This window comes from Nicotiana tabacum, chromosome 2 (genome assembly GCF_000715075.1).
Source record: "Nicotiana tabacum cultivar K326 chromosome 2, ASM71507v2, whole genome shotgun sequence".
In the NCBI taxonomy this organism is placed as follows: Eukaryota; Viridiplantae; Streptophyta; class Magnoliopsida; order Solanales; family Solanaceae; genus Nicotiana; species Nicotiana tabacum.
Genome location: NC_134081.1, coordinates 128,291,587 through 128,310,163, shown reverse-complemented (window position 1 = coordinate 128,310,163; position 18,577 = coordinate 128,291,587). Strand labels below are relative to the sequence as shown.

Here is an 18,577-nt window from a genome sequence, read left to right as displayed (position 1 = left end):
AACAGACGCAAAAAGGAGAAAAGTGAAGGCACAAAATAGCGAAGTGAAGAAAAGGCACGGATCGCTTCGCGAAATGGAAGAATTTCAAAAGTTGAATCCCCGTCCATTAGCACGCGACGCGCGAAGGCAGACACTGATTCCAGCTTTTCCCATCCAAAGTGGGATTGAAACATTCTGCCCCTTAGCAACCCTAAGTGATATAAATACATCAAAGAATGACTTTTTAAGGGTTACACAACATCTTTGAAGGCAAGAACAAGCAAGGAGCAAGACGGAGGATTCGGAAATGAGTTTTTATCTTTCTTCTTCCCTTTTCTATTATTGGTGATGAATTCTTATATTGTAGTTGTGAAAACAATTATGAGTATCTAAACTCTTTATTTTAGGGTTTGATGGAACCTCTTGGAGGATGAATATTTGTTGCGTTTAATATAAGTTTGCCATTGAATTTTCTCTACTTGTTCAATTACGTGATTATTGTGGTTGATTGAAGGCCCCTAATTGACTATGCATATTTAGTATGTATTACTTGAAAAGGGGAATATATTTAGGTAGTTGTTGAACAACATCACTCCTAACGTATATGAGGAATCAATACGGAGGGTTTAAAGGTGGAATTAGGAATAACAAAACCTTGGTGCGATCTTAGTGAGCGATAAACTAATGCCAGCTAGCGTAGTTCGGAAGAATACGTCTAGTAAATTCTTGTATTTGTTCAGAAGATAATTATGACACCTAAAGTGCTCACGATCGGTAGAGAGTATCTTGGCGAATTTATGGGAGACATAGCAGGAAGGATTCCGATAAGAGAGGAAATCGTAACCCAAGACCTTTCCAATCTTGTCTACAACATTTGCTTTGTTAGTTATAAAATTACAACTTTTTAATTACTTTGCTTTTAGTTAGTAAACACTCAACTCATTATTCAATATTTCTGGAAGTTGATTACTTGAATTCTTGTGAAACTAGCAGTTGTGATTAGTAGGTTAATTCCGTGTGGGATTCGACTCCGGACTTGTAAACCAGATTATATTTACAACGACCGCTTAGTTCTTTTTATAAGGCATAGTTCGGCGTGATCAGTAGCATATACGATTATGCATTTGTGGAGTGGGCTATTATATATTGTGGTAATTGTATAATGGTAGTTGGTGTTTGTGCAATGGTAGTTGATGGCCGTAAGTGATCACTGTGTGGTAGTTGCTGATGTGGAGTTAGACCTTGGTGGTGGGTGATAGTGAAGGCGGATGGTATAACTGGTTAGTAGTGAATACTGGTGGTAGAAATGGTTGGCCATGGTGGTGAGAGAGGTTTGATGAAAATGGCTAACGATAATGGTGCATATATTATGGAGGTTGATGGTGGATGTGATTGTTAGTACCAGCTGGTAATGGAGGTAGTTGTACTAGTGGCTGGCGTTGAAAGTGATTGTTGGTAGTGATGGTTGGTATTTGTGGTTGCTCGCTAGAGGCTCGTGATTGTATTTTGTAATATATAAGGGAATGTGGAGATCGACGAGGATCTCACACACCGTATCGGATGATTAAATGAAGGCTCGCTCCTGGTATTCTGTGTGATAAGAATGTGCTACCAAAACTTAAAGAAAAGTTTTATAGAGCGGTGGTCAGACCAACTATGCTGTATGGAGCAGAGTGTTGGCCAATCAAGAACTCCCATGTTCAGAAGATGAAGGTGGCTGAAATGAGGATACTGAGATGGATGTGCGGGCATACTAGGTTATATAGAATTAGAAATTAAGTTATCCGGGACAAAGTGAGTGTGTCTCTAGTAGAGAATAAGATGCGGGAGGCGAGGCTTAGATGGTTCGGCCATGTGAAGAGGATAGGCACATATGCACCAGTGAGCAGGTGTGAGAGGTTGCACTGGAGGGCCAACATAGAGGTGGAAGTAGGCCGAAGAAGTATTGGCGAGAGGTGATTAGGTGAGATATGACGTCGCTCTAGCTTACTGAGGACATAATCATGGATAGGAAGGTGTGGAGGTTGAGTATAAAGTTTAAGGGTTAGCTAGCCGAGCATTGCCTGTATTTGTAGTAGTGGCTTTGATACATCACTTAGGCCTCATTTGTTGTTTTTTTTAAGATTAAGACGTCTGGATCTGAATACACGTCTGAATATCAAAATTTGTATTAAGATTAAGACATCCGAATCTGAATACACATCTGAATGTCAAGATGTGTATTAAGATCTGAATACTAAATAATTAAGACAGTTTGATTTTTAACATCTGAATGTATAAAATTTACACTTATTTGAAAATTAATAAACATAAAATTCAAATAAAATACTAATTAATCTAATATTACATCACTAAAATATATAGCTTTTTAAATTATGATAGTTGCTGGTGGTGATGGCTAACGGTAGTGCTTGTGAATGCCGACTAAAAGCGGTGGTTGGTGGTAGTTTAGGGTAGTGGCTAGTGGTGATTGGTAGTGGTAGCTATTATGATTGAGGATGGTAGTGGTAGTAGTTGTGATTGAGGAAGATGGTGATGGGTGGTGGTAGTTTATAATGATGGGCAGTGCCAGCTATGTTTGTTGATGGTGATGGGGTGGTTAGTTATGGCAATTGAGGTGGATGAGTGTTGGTTATCGTTAATGATGGTGTGGGAGTGGTGGGGATGATGGGTAGTGGTAGTCGACAATGGTGGCGGCTATGATTGAGGATGATGGTGGTGGTGGGTGGCATAGTGGTAGTTGATAATGGTAGGCGGTGGCGGCAGTTAATAATGAATATGGATGATAGCATCTTAATGAAATTAAGTCTCTGTTATAGATCTTAATGATACAGACCTATTCGGACCCATTAAGTGGTTGTGAAGTAAAAAAAAAAATAAACACACTTAACGATTAAGATTTGAATAATTAAGATTCAGACTTTGAAAATAAACGCACTTAATGTCTGAGATCTGAATGATTAAGATTCAGACCTCCATTAAGTACAAACAAATGAGGCCTTAGTGTCTTTTGTGTATTTTTGTATCTATAGTCTTATGTTGTTACTTGTTACTGCATTTGTTTTGGTTTTCTATTTGCATTCCTTAGTGTTAGTTTTGTTAGTATTTTCACTTGCGGTGTCAGAATTGGTTTGCTTGTTATTTCCTTTCCATTTATCTCTCTTGAGCCGAGGGTCTATCGGAAACAAACATCTCTGCCTTCTTAAAGGCATGAGTAAGGATTACGGTACACTCTACCTCAGACCCCGCTTATGGGACTACACTAGGTATGTTGTTGTTTTATTGTTTGTTGACTATTTAAGTGATTCAAACCTATTAAGAGAAAAATAAATGACCGTAAAAGAATATTTTATAAGTCGAGATCTAAATAATTCAGAATCGCACATTTTATTAAGTAAAACTAACAACAACAACATACCCAGTAATATCCCATACCGTGGGATCTAGAGAGGGTAGTGTGTACGCAAACCTTACCCCTACCAATAGACCCTCAGCTCCGAAAAGTATAAGAACCATATTAATGAAAATATAGGTAAGAAGGGACAGTACCAAAAAGCCATATAAAAGCAGGATAAAACAACAAGATAGTAAGGTGGTTAACAATGAAAGAAGATAACAGAAACTTACTACCAACAGAAAGCGAGACTGCGTGCCCATACTATTGTTATGAACACTCTAGACTACCTACTCTACTACCCTAATCCTCGACCTCCATACCTTCCTATCAAGGGTCATGCCCTCGGTCAGCTGAAGCTGCACCATGTCTTGCCTAATCACCTCTGCCCACCTCTTCTTTGGCCTACCTCTACCTCTCCGTAGGACCTCTAATGTCAACTTCTCACACCTCCTCACCGGAGCATCTGTTCTCCTCCTCCTCACATGACCAAATCACCTAAGCCGCGTTTCCCACATCTTGTCCTCAATAGGGGCCACACCCACTTTGTCGCGAATAACCTCATTTTTGATCCTATCTAACCTAGTGTGCCTGCACATCCATCTCAACATCCTCATCTCTGCTATCTTCATCTTCTGGACATGAGCGATCTTGACTGGCCAACACTCAGCCCCATACAACATCGTTGGTCTGACCACCACTCTGTAAAACTTACCCTTAAGTTTCGGTGGCACCTTATTGTCACACAAAATACCAGAAGCGAGTCTCCATTTCATCCATCCCTCCCCAGTACGATGTTTGACATCTTCATTAATCTCCTTGCCCCCCTGAATAATAGACTCAATGTACTTAAAACTCCCTCTCCTAGGGATGATCTGCGAGTCCAGCTTCACCTCTCATTCCCCTCCTTGAGTCTCGCCACTGAACTTACACTCCAAGTATTCTATCTTGGTCCTGCTCAACTTGAAACCTTTAGATTCCAAGGTCTGCCTCCATACCTCTAATTGCGCATTTACACCATCTCGCATCTCATCAATCAATATAATATCATCTGCAAATAACATGCACCACGACACCTCCCCTTGGATGTGGCGCGTCAGTACATCCATCACCAGAACAAACAAAAAAGGGCTGAGTGCCGACCCCTGATGCAACCCCATCATAACTGAAAAATCGTCCGAGTCCCCACCCATCATCCTCACTCGGGTCTTTACTCCATCATACATGTCCTTAATCAACCTAACGTAGGCAACAAGTATACCTCTAACTTCCAAACATCTCCACAAAACCTTCCTCGGAACTTTATCGTACGCCTTTTCTAAGTTGATGAACACCATATGCAAGTTTTTTTCTCTCTCCCTATATTGTTTCATCAATCTCCTAACAAGGTGGATGGCTTATGCAGTCGAATGCCCCGACATAAACCCAAACTGGTTCTCGAAAATAGACACACTCCTCCTCATCCTTAGCTCTACCACTCTCTCCCAGACTTTCATAGTATGGCTAAGCAGCTTGATACCCCGATAATTATTGCAATTCTGGATACTCTTGTTCTTGTATACAGGAACCATCATGCTCCACCTCCACTCTTCGAGCATCTTCTTCGTTCTAAAAATGACATTAAATATTCTGGTGAGTCACTCCAAGCCTTTCTTACCCGTACTCTTCCAAAACTCCATCGGGATTTCATCCGGTCCGGTCGCTTTGCCCCTTCTTATCTTACGCATAGCCCCCTCAACTTCATCAACTCTAATCCGCCTATAATACCCAAAGTCACAACGACTCCCGGATAGTTCCAAATCACCAAGTACAATGCTCCTGTCCCCCTCCTCGTTCAAGAGACTATTGAAGTAGGTCTGCCATCTCCGACGGATAAGCCCCTCATCCAACAAAACTCTACCTTCTTCGTCCTTGATGCACTTTACTTGGTCCAAGTCATGTGCCTTCCTTTCTCGCGCTTTGGCTAACCTGAACAACCTCTTATCCCCACCTCGGCCCTCAAGTTCCTCATACAAACGACTAAAAGCTACAGTTTTGGCCGCCGTAACTGTAGTTTTACACGTTATTAAGTAAAACTAAACCAGTTCACGCGAAAAAAGTTTAAAATCTACAAACTAAGGTTATTGGGTCCAATTACAATTTCATGTGTTACTTTCCCTCGATTAAATTTATAATTTCCATGAAGTAAAAAAGAAAATTATTCTATAATAACGTGTGAAATTGGAGCAATTAGACTTACAACTTTAACCTCGAGAAAGGAAAATGACAGTTATTGTGGTATCAAGCGAGAGTTTGAAGTTGTAGAACTTTAGAAATTGTAGAACCTCTCCTATTGTTATGTGTCATGAAATTAATACTCCCACTGTATACTTTTACTTGGCACGTTTTGACTTTTCACGTTCCTTAAAAAATAATAAATGAAGTGCATAATTTACCATGATATACATATTAATTGATGCATATTTTATTGAATTTGAGAAAATAATTTGAAATGAGTAATAAATACTGTGGGTATAACAAGAAAAAAAAATTATCTTTTTTTTTATATGCGTAAAGTGACAAATAGAAATAAAAATCTATTTTTTAATATACATGCCAAGTAAAAGTGAATGGAGTATATGAAAACAAAAACATTACCAAAAAATCCAAAAAAAATAGCACAACGACGTAATATGAAGAAGTTCGCAATAAGGTGGCATATGCGCATATCTAGGGAAAGGAATTTGGTAATGCCAAGCTGTCGGTCGTAAACTGCGGTTACAATATGACCAGAGTCAATGGTTAAGGCCTGAGAGGCGTCGGTGGAGGTTAAGTTAAGCCACTGATTGAAAATCTTCAGAAATAAAAATGAACCGTCGGATAAATAAATATGGGGAAACCAAAATAAGGAAAGTGGAGAGAGGAGAGAGAGAGAGAGAGAGAGAGAGAGAGAGAGAGAGCAAAAGAGGAGCTGAGAAGAAAAGGATTGAAGAGAGAAAGAATCGCTTGTTGTATAAGGAATACCCATTTTTACATTAATATATATGCGTTGAAAGAGAGAAAGAGTTCAAGGAAAGTGAGGCTTCTTTGGTTTTTCTTTTAACCTTCAAACACAGATAAGCTGAATGTAATGGCAGACTCTAATTCAAGTACCGATTCTGTTGCCATCGACGTTGAGACCATTTATCTCGGCGGAAAGGTTTGATCTTTTTCTTCATTTTTACCCTTTTGACTCCTACGACATATCTGTCTGTTTCTATGGATGTTGTATGTGTATTGGTAAATAAAGGAAAATGGGGTTGCCTAATACGTGATACATTGGCTAATTTATTGTGCTGTTTTTCTTCTTTGAAATCATTTCTGGGCATTGATAATGCATTTTGGCTTTTCATATGTGCAATTTTCCATTTAATTTTTGCAAAGACAACTTTTTTAAATGTTGTTTAATGTAGATTATTGGATTTTGATCCGTTGATAGAAAATGTGCAATGTTTCTGGTACAAGAAGCTTAAAGCTTGAAGTATCCGTCACTGGTGGAGATTCTCTATTCTCTGCCGTGAAAATTTTTGTTTGACCGCTGCATTTATTTCTTAGCAGGCTCATAAAACGCATCAATTATTTTTTGTTTTTCCATTTTCCCCTTCTTTTTTTTCCCCTATTCGGTTAGCCACTGAGGGCTGAATAGTTTGTATTGGTGATGAAGGGACGTGAGTAATTGAATTCCTCAAATAAAAGTTTTAGAGCCATTATCATTTCCTTGGTTACAGAAGAACGCAAAAAAATTGGATTTTGAATGGTGTTTCATCTCCTTTCTTGTCTTAAATGTTGCAGACACATTCTACAATTGCCAATTAGCTTTTTTTCTGACTGTTTAGCTGTATTGATTGCTTATAATTTCATTCCTCTGTTGGAGATCAAATGGAGTGTTTTTGAGTAATGTTGACGTTAATTCATTTAGTGGTTTTTTTGGGTTTTATGTGAGTGTTAGATTGTATCTTTTTTTTTTTTTTTTTTTTTTTTATATAACTTCTTCTTGTACACTATTGGTTGAGACTTACCTATCATCTTCTTGTGACATTTGTGACTCCAGTCACTTTCAAACACAGCTTGCCTTTTACTTTGTCTATCCATTTTATTATTTTATTTAACGACTCATATTGCGTAACATATGAGTCAATTTTTCTCTTCTTTGCTGTTGTCTTTTGATTCCGCTCTTTTCTTCTTATCTCCTTTAAAGAGCTGGTAATAATTCAAAATCTTTTTTTCCTTATTTGGCGTTATAGTTTAATGTGTAGTGAGCCGATCACATAGTTACACTCATTCCACATGGTTAAGGGGGAAATTATTTAAAAAATAGGATAGAAAGCTTGGGGGTGGGGGAGGACGACAGTGTCTTTTACTCGAGGTGAGTGATATTGTATTAGAAAGTGATTTAAATTGCACTAAACCAAATTCATTCTGGTTTACAAAATCATACTGATTAATAGAGCTTTTCCTGCTAACTATAAACTTGGAGAAATTAGTATTCTGTAGATAATGGATGTCTATGGATATCTGTTATCTTGATTGATTGAACTTACCCAAAGAAACTCTATTCAGGAGCATGTCGTACGGACTGGCTGCGGCCCTGTGTCTGTTATAGTTTATGGAGACCAAGAGAAGCCAGCACTGATAACTTATCCAGATTTAGCTCTAAATCGTAAGTGAGTAGTTTGCGTTCTTGAGTTCCATATCTACCATTTTCAGTATTCTATTCATGTGCTTTGGGGTCGTTTATATATCATTGCTTGTTTGTTGATCTTTGCCCGTGGGCTTATGCTGTTTTGCTTTCAAACATGCATTTTGCAGATATGTCATGTTTCCAGGGATTATTCTTCTGTCCGGAAGCAGCTTCATTGCTGCTCCATTACTTTTGCATTTACCACATAAGTCCTCCGGGGCATGAGGTCCATGAATTAGCCAGCTTGATTTCTTTCATGCAATCTTATTGGGGTTTTGGCTCTATTATCAAGTTCTGTTAAAATCGATTCAACTTATCTCCATATCTCACACGACAAGAGTTCTTGCAGTTGGGAGCTGCATCAATTTGTCCAGAGGATCCTGCACCTTCAGTAGATGATTTGGCTGATCAGATAGTTGAGGTTCTTAACTATTTTGGGTAATTTCTCGAGCTTTATTTACTCTATATGTTTTAATCATGATTATACAAAGACTGCAAAAGCTGTTTCCTTTCTTTTAGTAACTTGTTTGAACTTTGAAATCTATTTCTGCTTTTTGTGAGCCGTTTCTTGATAACTTCTGTATAAGCAATGAATCATCCAGGAAAAAAAAGAGGAAAATTTTTTAAGCTACATATTCTTGCTGTTTTCAGGCTGCGGTCAGTAATGTGTATGGGAGTAACAGCTGGTGCTTATATACTCACATTATTTGCAGTAAGTTTCTTCCTGAAAAATGCCTATGTGATACTCCTCTTAGTGGTACAATCATATATTTCACTAACATGTATTTTAAATTGCAGATAAAACATAGGGAGCGTGTTCTTGGTTTGATTCTTGTTTCCCCTCTATGCAGAGCACCTTCTTGGAGTGAATGGTTTTATAATAAGGTACCATTTCATATTTTTCTTTTACGTTTTTCTCAAGTGAGAAGAAAATATGCTCTATGGAATTTGAGATAATTGTTAATCCGCAGGTCATGTCGAATTTACTTTACTTCTATGGAATGTGTGGTCTGCTGAAAGACTTTTTACTATACCGTTACTTCAGCAAGGTACCTGTTGTGTCCCATTTTTTTTCCCCTTCATGTCTATTGTTTTTTCCGACTGATCAGAATGAATAAGGAGGTTGCTTTAAATGTATCAGGAGGTCCGTGGCAGCGCAGAAGTTCCAGAATCAGATATAGCTCAAGCATGCAGAAGAGTAAGTGCCTTTTCTCTGGTAGTTAGTTTGCAGAAGTTAGTCAATTTGATTCTTCTTCTACTTTTTTGTTAGATTATTGCTTTGCAGATATTAATTTTTGTCTAACTCTTGTATTTGTTTTTCTTTAATATATTTTCAGTTGCTAGATGAGAGGCAGAGCATAAACATTTTACGGTTTCTTCAAGCTATTGACGGGTAGGAAGCTTGATCTCACTGCATATAAAATATAGATAGCAATGTGTTGCTTTTGAATAGTCACAAAATTAGACCTCGCTAAGCTTGGTTTTGTGAATGAGCAGGAGACCTGATATCACACAAGGATTGAAAAAGCTACAATGTCGAACTCTCATATTTGTCGGGGATAGTTCTCCTTTCCATTCTGATGCTCTCCACATGACCGCAAAGTTGGACAGAAGATTCAGTGCCTTAGTGGAGGTATGATTTCAGTTTAATGTGTAACAACACACTATTTCCATATAGTGCTATTCCTTTTCAGGCTAAAAGTTATATAGGGTTAGGCCGGTTGGGCAAGAAGCTGTTTGTAGTATACCTGAATAAAATGATGTGTGCACGTTCATAAAAAGCTGCAGAAGTATCCTGATTGAAGTTATGTGTACTTATTTAATGCTATACTATTTTAAATGTTGATGTATTAGTTGGCAACTTGGCATTAGGCATTGGATCTTGTGTAGAGTTGTAGATCCTATGTGTAATTGTACTTTTGAGTAAATGCTCAATTAATAAAGGAATGGTGTTGTTCACGAAAGATATGGGGTTGTGATTGAAATTGCAGGTACAGGCGTGTGGATCTATGGTTACAGAAGAGCAGCCACATGCAATGTTGATACCAATGGAGTATTTCCTCATGGGATATGGACTCTACAGACCAAACCAGCTTAGTGGCAGCCCAAGGAGTCCTCTAACTCCGTCTTGTATCGCCCCCGAGCTTCTCTCTCCAGAGAGCATGGGCTTAAAACTGAAACCTATCAAGACCCGGATTGAATCCAGGGTCACGGGTACACGCCGATAATGCTGGATTCAGTTCAATTTAACTTGTGTATATTGAAAGTCCCTATAAGTTTAATTGTTTATGTTGGGGTTTTTGTTTCTGGGGATTGTTGTAATTGGAAGGTGAGAAGGGTAGGTATATATACATGTATGAGGTGTAGATAGGAAGTTGAAATTCTTTAATGGACATAGGGAGGGATTCATTCATTTGTAGGCAGAGAAAGGTCATTAAACATGTTCCCACTTTCAGTTGTATTTGTAAACCGGAAAAGAGACGTTTATTTATGAACATGACAAATGGTGAATAAGACAGCAATTGAGCTGGTCGGTATAAATTATTGTAGATTTTAAATTCATAAATGTATATCCTCCCTATCCCACTTCTGACTTCACCCTTCGGCCAAGGCTGAAAATTAGAAATTACTCCCACCATCTTCAATTGATGTGGCAAATTTTGAATGGAACTGTATTTAAGAAAGTAATAAGGACTTTGAAGATTATGGTTTAAGTTTACAGGAGATTATACTCCTTTTGAAAAGCCAAAATATAAAAAAGACATAATGTTAAAGTAAATTAAGGATTCGATTCGCCTATTGGATAATGGTATATGTGAGAGTCTCACACACAATTAGTGTGGATTTAAACTTCACCTCTCGCGCTTTCTTTTCTATGTCTGTTGTCTCTCCCTTTAAATTAAACAAATAAACTAATGCTATCTATAAAAGGCTGTAGATCATGTCTTCTTCAACTGTCAGTATTCTGCTGCTATTTGGGATAAGTTGTTGCTTGATTGGGCTGTGAAGAATAGAAAAAGTAGATCGACTGGGGCAATTGTCTATAGAATAACTTTGGCATGTGGTGTGTATTGTATTTGGCATGAACGAAACTTGAGACTATTTCAGCAAAGGAGCAGGCCTGCAAGTGCACTGATAAGGCAAGTTATTCAAGAAATTCACTACAGGAGTGCGAGGATGCCGCAGTTGCAAAGGAAACTAGAAGAACTTAGTTTTTATCCTTAAGGAGGGTGAGTAGTTCAGGAGCTAATAGCGGATAGATTGTCTCTTTGCTGCAGAGTTGGGGCTTCATGTCCAACTCTTGCCACTTTGAATTTTTTTTTTTAGCTGTACATATTACAATTGGTAAATAAAATTCTTTAATTACCAAAAAAAATATCAAATTCGCTACGTTTATTAGATCTTGAAAAATATGGAATAAAAATGTAGCTCGCTACTCACTCACATGCACAAAAAATTATTTTTTAGATGTGTATCACAATGATATTCATGACAACAAGGATTCTTAACCTTTTCTTATCATGTTTTGAGTTACGACCTGTATGGCTGTATCTTACTACTAATGCATGACCCAAAAAAAAATATTACTTTGTGTAAGTTGTAAAATGAAAAGTAAAGAGTGTTAAAGGCAGAAGAAGAACTTACGTTGTATTGATTATAAGGTTAGCTTTATATAGACAAGTGTAATACATAAAAGTTGTGAATAATGTAACAAATTAGAGAGAATTTAGGATACAGAGAAACCTATGTGAATAAAAATCCCAAACAAAAGAAATCTGATTAGCACCAAAAGAGATATTAAAAAACAGAATAACAAAGAGTCCTACACAGAAGGAGATAACTTGCTACTGCCGTTATTACGCCCCCGCAAGTTGGCATCGAGGTCTACGACGCCTAACTTGGAAAAATATTTATTGAAAACTGCTTGTGGAAGAGGCTTTGAAAGAAGATCCGCAACTTGATCCGCAACATGTAAATGGGTAACTTCAAGTTGTTTGTGCTCAACCTGCTCACGGACAAAGTGGCAGTCGATAGCGACATGCTTCATGCGGCTATGGAAAATAGGATTGGCACAAATATAAGTGGTGTTGACATTGTCACAGAGAGCTCTCGGAACAACAATTAAAGGAAACTAAAGCTCTTGAAGAAGATGGGTGAGCCAATTAGTCTCGGAAGCAGCAGCTGCAACTGCCCGATATTCAGCCTCTGTAGAAGAACGAAAAACTGAACGTTGCTTCTTCAAAGACCATAAAATAGGAGAACGACCAAGATAGATAACATAACCAATGGTGGAGGTGCGATCATGAGGATCTCCCGCCCAGTCTGAATCAGAGTAAGAAAGCAGTCTACGGTCACTCTCCTTGGCAATGTGTACAACATTGAAAGTAGTGGAACTGAGATAGCAGAGAAGCCGCTTAAGAGCAACCCAATGTGACATAAGCGGTTGATGCATAGCTTGTGACAACTTGCTGACATCATAAGCTATATCGGGACGAGTGAAAGAAAGGTAATGAAGCTTACCAATAATGCGTCGGTAAAAAGAACCATCAACTAGATGATCATCAGGTGAGGGGTCAAAAACAACAATAGATGTCATGGGTGTAGAAACACCTTTGCAATTATCCATAGCAACCTCATGCAGTAGATCCATAGTGTACTTCTGTTGAGAGAGCAAGAGACCAGTAGATGAACGAATTACCTTAACACTAAGAAAGTAATGAAGGGGTCCTAAATCCTTCAGTGAAAAACGTTTTGAGAGAGCCTCAATGTTATAATGAACACCTCGTTGGTGGTTACCAGTCACTAAAGTATCATCAACATAGGCCAAAATGTACATAGTGAATCCATTTATGCAAAATGAAGAGCGAGGAATCAAATCGGGATTTAACAAAACCCAAAGTAAACAGATAGTTTTTGCGTTAAGTATACCAAGCACGAGGAGCCTGCTTGAGGCCGTAAATTACCTTTTGAAGACGACATACATGGGTAGGATTCTAAGAACTTTCAAATTCTGGTGGCTACCGCATATACACTTCTTCATCAAGATTACCTTGCAAGAAAGAATTGTTAATATCCAGCTGATATACAGGCCAATTAAGTTTAGTGGCTATAGTTAGTACAAGACGTACAGTAGTAGGCTTGACTATTTGCGTAAAGGTGAAATGGTAATCAAGTCCGGGACGCTGAGTAAATCTCTTGGCAACTGATAAGTGGGAATTTTGACTACTTATTAGTGCCTTTTAGCTTTCGTTTTAGTCCAAAAGTGTCTAATTGTATTCCCAAAAATAGATGAAATATTCTCACCTGCAGGAGTATTGAAAAATGAGCCACTACGATGAAATCCAACTCAAAGAGGAGTGATCTGAATAAGGACAAAAAACAGGCACAGAAGCTCAAGTACAGACCGCAGATTTCTATTTGTGGCCGCAGAATGTGAAGAAAAATCAACAGAGCCCCAGTGCATAGTGCGGACCGCACAATTATTGTGCGGCCGCAGAAGCTACGTAAGAGCCAAAGTTCAGAGAGTTTCATTTCAAGATCAAGAAGAAATGCGGACCGTACAATAATTGTGAGGCCGCAGACCAGAATTGTGCGAATAGCAGAACATGAGAGATGCGGCCGCAATCCAGAATTGTGCGTCTGCAGAGTCAACTCCTGTCAAGATCTGAAGAGAAGTGCGGACCGCACATATAATTGTGTGGCCGCAGAACCTCTGAAAGAGCAATTTTGTCCAAAAATTCCAGCTTTGTATAAATAGACTACTTTCACGAAATTAGGTCAAGTTTTGAATATTGAAAGTCCTGTAGCCGTTTTTCTTTACCCCTTTAGGCAGCTTTAGCTTACTTTGGTGATTTAACATTGGATTTTTATCTTTTAATATTGCAATATAAGTTTTATCATCTTTTCTTCTCTATTTTCCTCTATACCCATTATGAATAGCTAGAGTTTTGGCTAGGGTTGTGACCCAACCTTAGTGTGTGAACCTAATGGGTATTTGATTTATGGCTTGTTTATGGTTGGGTGTTTATTATTTAGCCTTGTTCTTGCCTTTAATTGTAGAATTAATGGTTGAAAATATTAGTTTATGCCTATTTGACTTGGTCTCTACTTGAGAAAGAGATACTTAGTCTAGGAAAACTTGGCTAACAAGAATTTGGGATAAAATCAAGAGATTGATAGTCCCAATTAAAGGGTTGAACCTAGAGATAGTAAAACCCGTATTAAATGTATTGTTCAATACCAATTTGGACTTGAGAAAGCCAAATTGGGAAAAATCACTCTTTTACCGAGAGGTATTGAGTGAGTATTTGAGTGTTGATTGCTATAATACACTCCGACCAACAAAACAAACTTTAAAGTTTATAACCCGTTAGGCAAACACTTAGGTGAAGGTCATACCCCTAGGACTTTTTATATATTTGAAAACCATCCAAAAATATTATTCTCTAGTTTTATATCTTTAGAATTGTAATCCTTAACGTACTTTTAAAAGTAAAAATAAAACCATATTTGTGGAAGTGCAACCAAGATACTTCACGTGCTTTATCCAAATATATACCACTAATACCATCTCAGCTCCCTGTGGATTCGATCCCGACTCCTTGTTGGATATTATTATTATTATCGACCTTTTCACAACCCCAAATAGAGGCGTGACTTAGACGAGATCAATTTTTGGCGCCGTTGCCGGGGAGCATAAAAACGGATTTAGTTATATATTTGGTTTTGTGTATGAATTGTCTTCTTTTCCTTCCGTGTTACTAATCTTTTTGGTGAAATAATTGTAGGTGAACAATAGCACTCAACAGTAATGATCCTCTCAGAAACATGCCTTTGGGGGATGTGGAAGTGAAAGATGACCAAGTTGAAGAGGTTCCTCTTTAACCTCAAGCAAATAGACGAGGACGACCGCCTCAAGACAACGTTCCCATTCCACCCCCAAATCCACCAAGAGCGGCTCTACACAAGGTGTTGCCGAATGAAGGGTATGCAAGTGCCATAGTCCCGCCCCACACTAGGGCGGGCAACTTTCAAATCATAAATTTTATGCTCACATTGCTAGAGCAACGAGGATTCTTCACCAAGGCTCCGAATCAAAATGCGTACAAATAGTTGAAAGGGTTTGTGGACACTTGCTGGGGGAGTAAACAGACAAACGTCTCCGAGGATGATTTAAGGTTAAGGCTATTTCCTTTCTCTCTACGGGGAAAAGCCTTGGATTGGTTAGAAAGGTTGCCAAACCATTCCATCCATACATGGGATGAATTGGCGGAGAAATTTATTTTTAAGTTCTTTTCTCCCGGGCATATGGCTACTCTTAGAGACGAGATTCTAGCATTCAAACAAGAACCCAATGAGCAGTTGCATAAAATATGGGAGAGGTACCGAACTATGGTGAAAGAGTGCCCAAATAATGATATGACGGAGGCTATGATTCAACAAACTTTCTACAGGGGGATCAATACTACCAATCAATGCGTGGTCAACCAACTTGTCGGTGGAAATTTCATGACAACGCCATATGTGGAAGCCTGTGAGATCTTACATGAAATGGTGGATACTTCATCGGCATGGAAAAGTAGAGCAAATATTCCTCAAGGTGATCCAAACGTGATTCACCTACATAAAGAATTGCATGATCATGGGCAAGCAATTGCCGAGTTGACCACCATAATGAATCAATTATCCAAGGCTCAACTTCAGCAAGTGCAAGGTCCTAAGCAAGTCAATGCAATGGAGGGAGTTAATATGATGGTAAATAGGAGAAGGCAAAAGGGTCCTCAAGTGCAAAACCGTGCGGAACATTATGTCCAAGAAGATAGTGGGTTTGATCAAGATGAATCTTACAATGACCAAGAGGAGGAAGTACAATATGTGAACAACTTCCAAGGGCAAAGAAACAACTCTCAAGGCCCGAATCAATAACAATGGCGACCTTATGGTAATCAGGGGAATTGGAACAATCAAAACAACCAAGGGAATTGGAACAATAAAAACAACCAAGAGAATTGGAATAATAAAAACAATCAAGGAAATTGGAATGGTCAAAATAACCAAGGCAATTGGAGTGGCAATAGTCAAGAATATTGGGAAGGCAACAACCAAGGGGGGTGGAAGAATAACCAAGGAAATCAGGGGTCGGGCTTTCAAAGGCCCCCGATGTATCAACAACCGAACAACCCGCCTTCTTATCCTTCCAATGGTCTAAGCTCTTTCAACAGTGAGATGGGACGAATTGAGAACATGTTCAAACAAATGATGGAGAAGAATGCCGACCCAATGCCCAACTAGCCTCTCACAACACTTCAATTCACAATTTGGAAGTTCAATTGGGGAAAATCTCGCAAGCTTTAAACAGTCGTCCTAAGGGGTCACTACCAAGTGACACGGTGGTGAACCCAAAGGGTGGGAATAACACGGGATATGCCATGGCTGTTACTACAAGGAGTGGAAAAGGTAGGGATGCACACACCTCAAGTCAAAGGAAAATTGTGGATGATGAGCAATTGGTACAAGAAGATGAGATCCCGAACAATTTGGTGCAAGAAAAGGATGAAGTAAGAATTGATATTGATGACAATGTGGAGGAGACTCAAGAGGAAGTGAACCCGTCTAGGGAGCACATTGTTGACATACCGGAACTGGTAGTGCCAAAGGCTAAGGCATCAATGCCAAGGCCTCCTCCTCCATATCCTCAAAGGCTTGCCAAGCAAAATGGCGAGAATCAATTCAAAACTTTCATTGACATGATGAAGAGTCTATCTATTAATGTTCCATTGGTAGAGGCTTTGGAGCAAATGCCCGGTTATGCAAAGTTCATGAAGGACTTGGTGACAAAGAAGCGGTCGATGAATTGTGAAACTATAAAGATGACTCATCTGGTGAGTGCAATTGTGCACTCAATGGCTACTAAATTAGAAGATCCCAGCGCTTTCATAATCCCTTGTACCATTGGAAGTGCCGACTTTGCTAAAGCTCTTTGTGATCTTGGGGCAAGTATCAATTTGATGCCCTATTTGATTTTTAAGACTTTGGGAATTAGGCAACCAAGACCCACATCTATGATATTACAAATGGCGGATCGTACCATGAAGAGACCATTGGGTATCATTGATGATGTGTTGGTTCGTGTTGATAAATTCATTCTCCCGGCGAATTTTGTGATTGTTGATTGTGAAGTGGACTATGAGGTGCCGATTATTCTGGGTAGACCTTTCCTTGCTACGAGGAAGGCTCTTATTGATGTGGAAGCTGATGAACTCACTTTATGGGTGGGTGATGAAAAGGCGGTGTTCCACGTGTGCAAATCTATGAGGTAACCGAATAGCAATGAAGTGTGTTCGTTTGTGGACTTGGTGACCGATGTGATTATTGATGATACTAGTGCCATGAAGAATGTTGATGATACTTTGGAGGCCATTTTTATTAACCTTGATGATGACGAGACAGATGGCTATGTGAAATACGTGAACTCATTGCAAGGAATGGGGTCGTACCCTTATGAACCCCGCAAATTGTCATTGGATCTTGAAAATTGGAAGAAACCTCCTACAAAGCCCTCAATCGAGAAGCCTCCCACTTTGGAGTTGAAGTCATTGCCTCCGCATATCAGGTATGAATTCCTTGGCCCTTGTTCTACTTTATCGGTTATTCTTTCCTCTTGTTTGACTAACCTGCAGGTAGACTCCACATTGGCGGTGCTACGAAAGAGGAAGGAAGCTATTGGATGGACATTGGTGGATATTTGGGGAATAAGCCCCGCATTTTGCACGCACAATATTAATTTAGAGGAAGATTCCAAACCCTCCATTGAACATCAAAGGAGGCTAAATAAAGATATGCAAGAGGTGGTCAAAAAGGAGATCATCAAGTGGTTAGATGCAGGGGTTGTTTACCCCATTTCTGATAGTTCGTGGAACTCTCCGGTGCAATGTGTCCCAAAGAAAGGGGGCACGACGGTGGTTACCAATGACAAGAACGAGTTGATTCCTACAAGAACGGTGACCGAGTGGAGAGTATGTATGGACTATCACAAGCTCAACAAATTCACAAGGAAGGATCATTTCCTACTTCCCTTCCTAGATCAAATACTTGATAGGTTGGCCGACCGTGCTTTCTATTGTTTCCTTGATGGGTATTCCGGCTACAATCAAGTTCTTATTGCTCTGGAGGATCAAGAGAAGACTACTTTCACATGTCCTTATGGTACTTTCGCATTCTCGCGGATGCCATTTGGGTTATGCAATGCACCGACGACTTTTCAAAGGTGTATGATGGCTATCTTCACGGACATGGTGGAGAATTTCCTTGAAGTCTTTAAGGATGACTTTTCGGTGCTCAGGAATTCTTTTGATGATTGCTTGAAAAATTTGGACAAGGTCTTGGCAAGATGTGAAGAGACGAACTTGGTGTTAAATTGGGAGAAATGTCATTTCATGGTTCAGGAAGGCATTGTCCTTGGCCATTTGATTTGGTGATGGACACGTAGTGGCAGTGATTCATTT

General features: G+C 39.1%; 1 protein-coding gene across 2 annotated transcripts; it reads left to right on the top strand.

The window, feature by feature from the left end:
• The first annotated feature begins 6,222 nt into the window (after positions 1 to 6,222).
• LOC107795065 (protein NDL1) lies at positions 6,223 to 10,638 on the top strand. Of its 2 annotated transcripts, none has more exons than XM_016617630.2 (11): positions 6,223 to 6,551; positions 7,952 to 8,051; positions 8,201 to 8,298; positions 8,422 to 8,510; positions 8,724 to 8,784; positions 8,871 to 8,957; positions 9,044 to 9,121; positions 9,214 to 9,270; positions 9,410 to 9,465; positions 9,570 to 9,705; positions 10,064 to 10,638. In XM_016617630.2, the coding sequence occupies exons 1-11, from the start codon at positions 6,483 to 6,485 to the stop codon at positions 10,298 to 10,300; spliced, it is 1,068 nt and encodes a 355-aa protein (XP_016473116.1). In that variant the 5' UTR covers positions 6,223 to 6,482; the 3' UTR covers positions 10,301 to 10,638. The 2 variants fall into 2 exon arrangements, with proteins under 2 accessions (XP_016473116.1, XP_016473117.1); XM_016617631.2 differs by having other exon boundaries at positions 6,245 to 6,551; positions 7,952 to 8,055.
• The last annotated feature ends 7,939 nt before the right edge of the window (positions 10,639 to 18,577 follow it).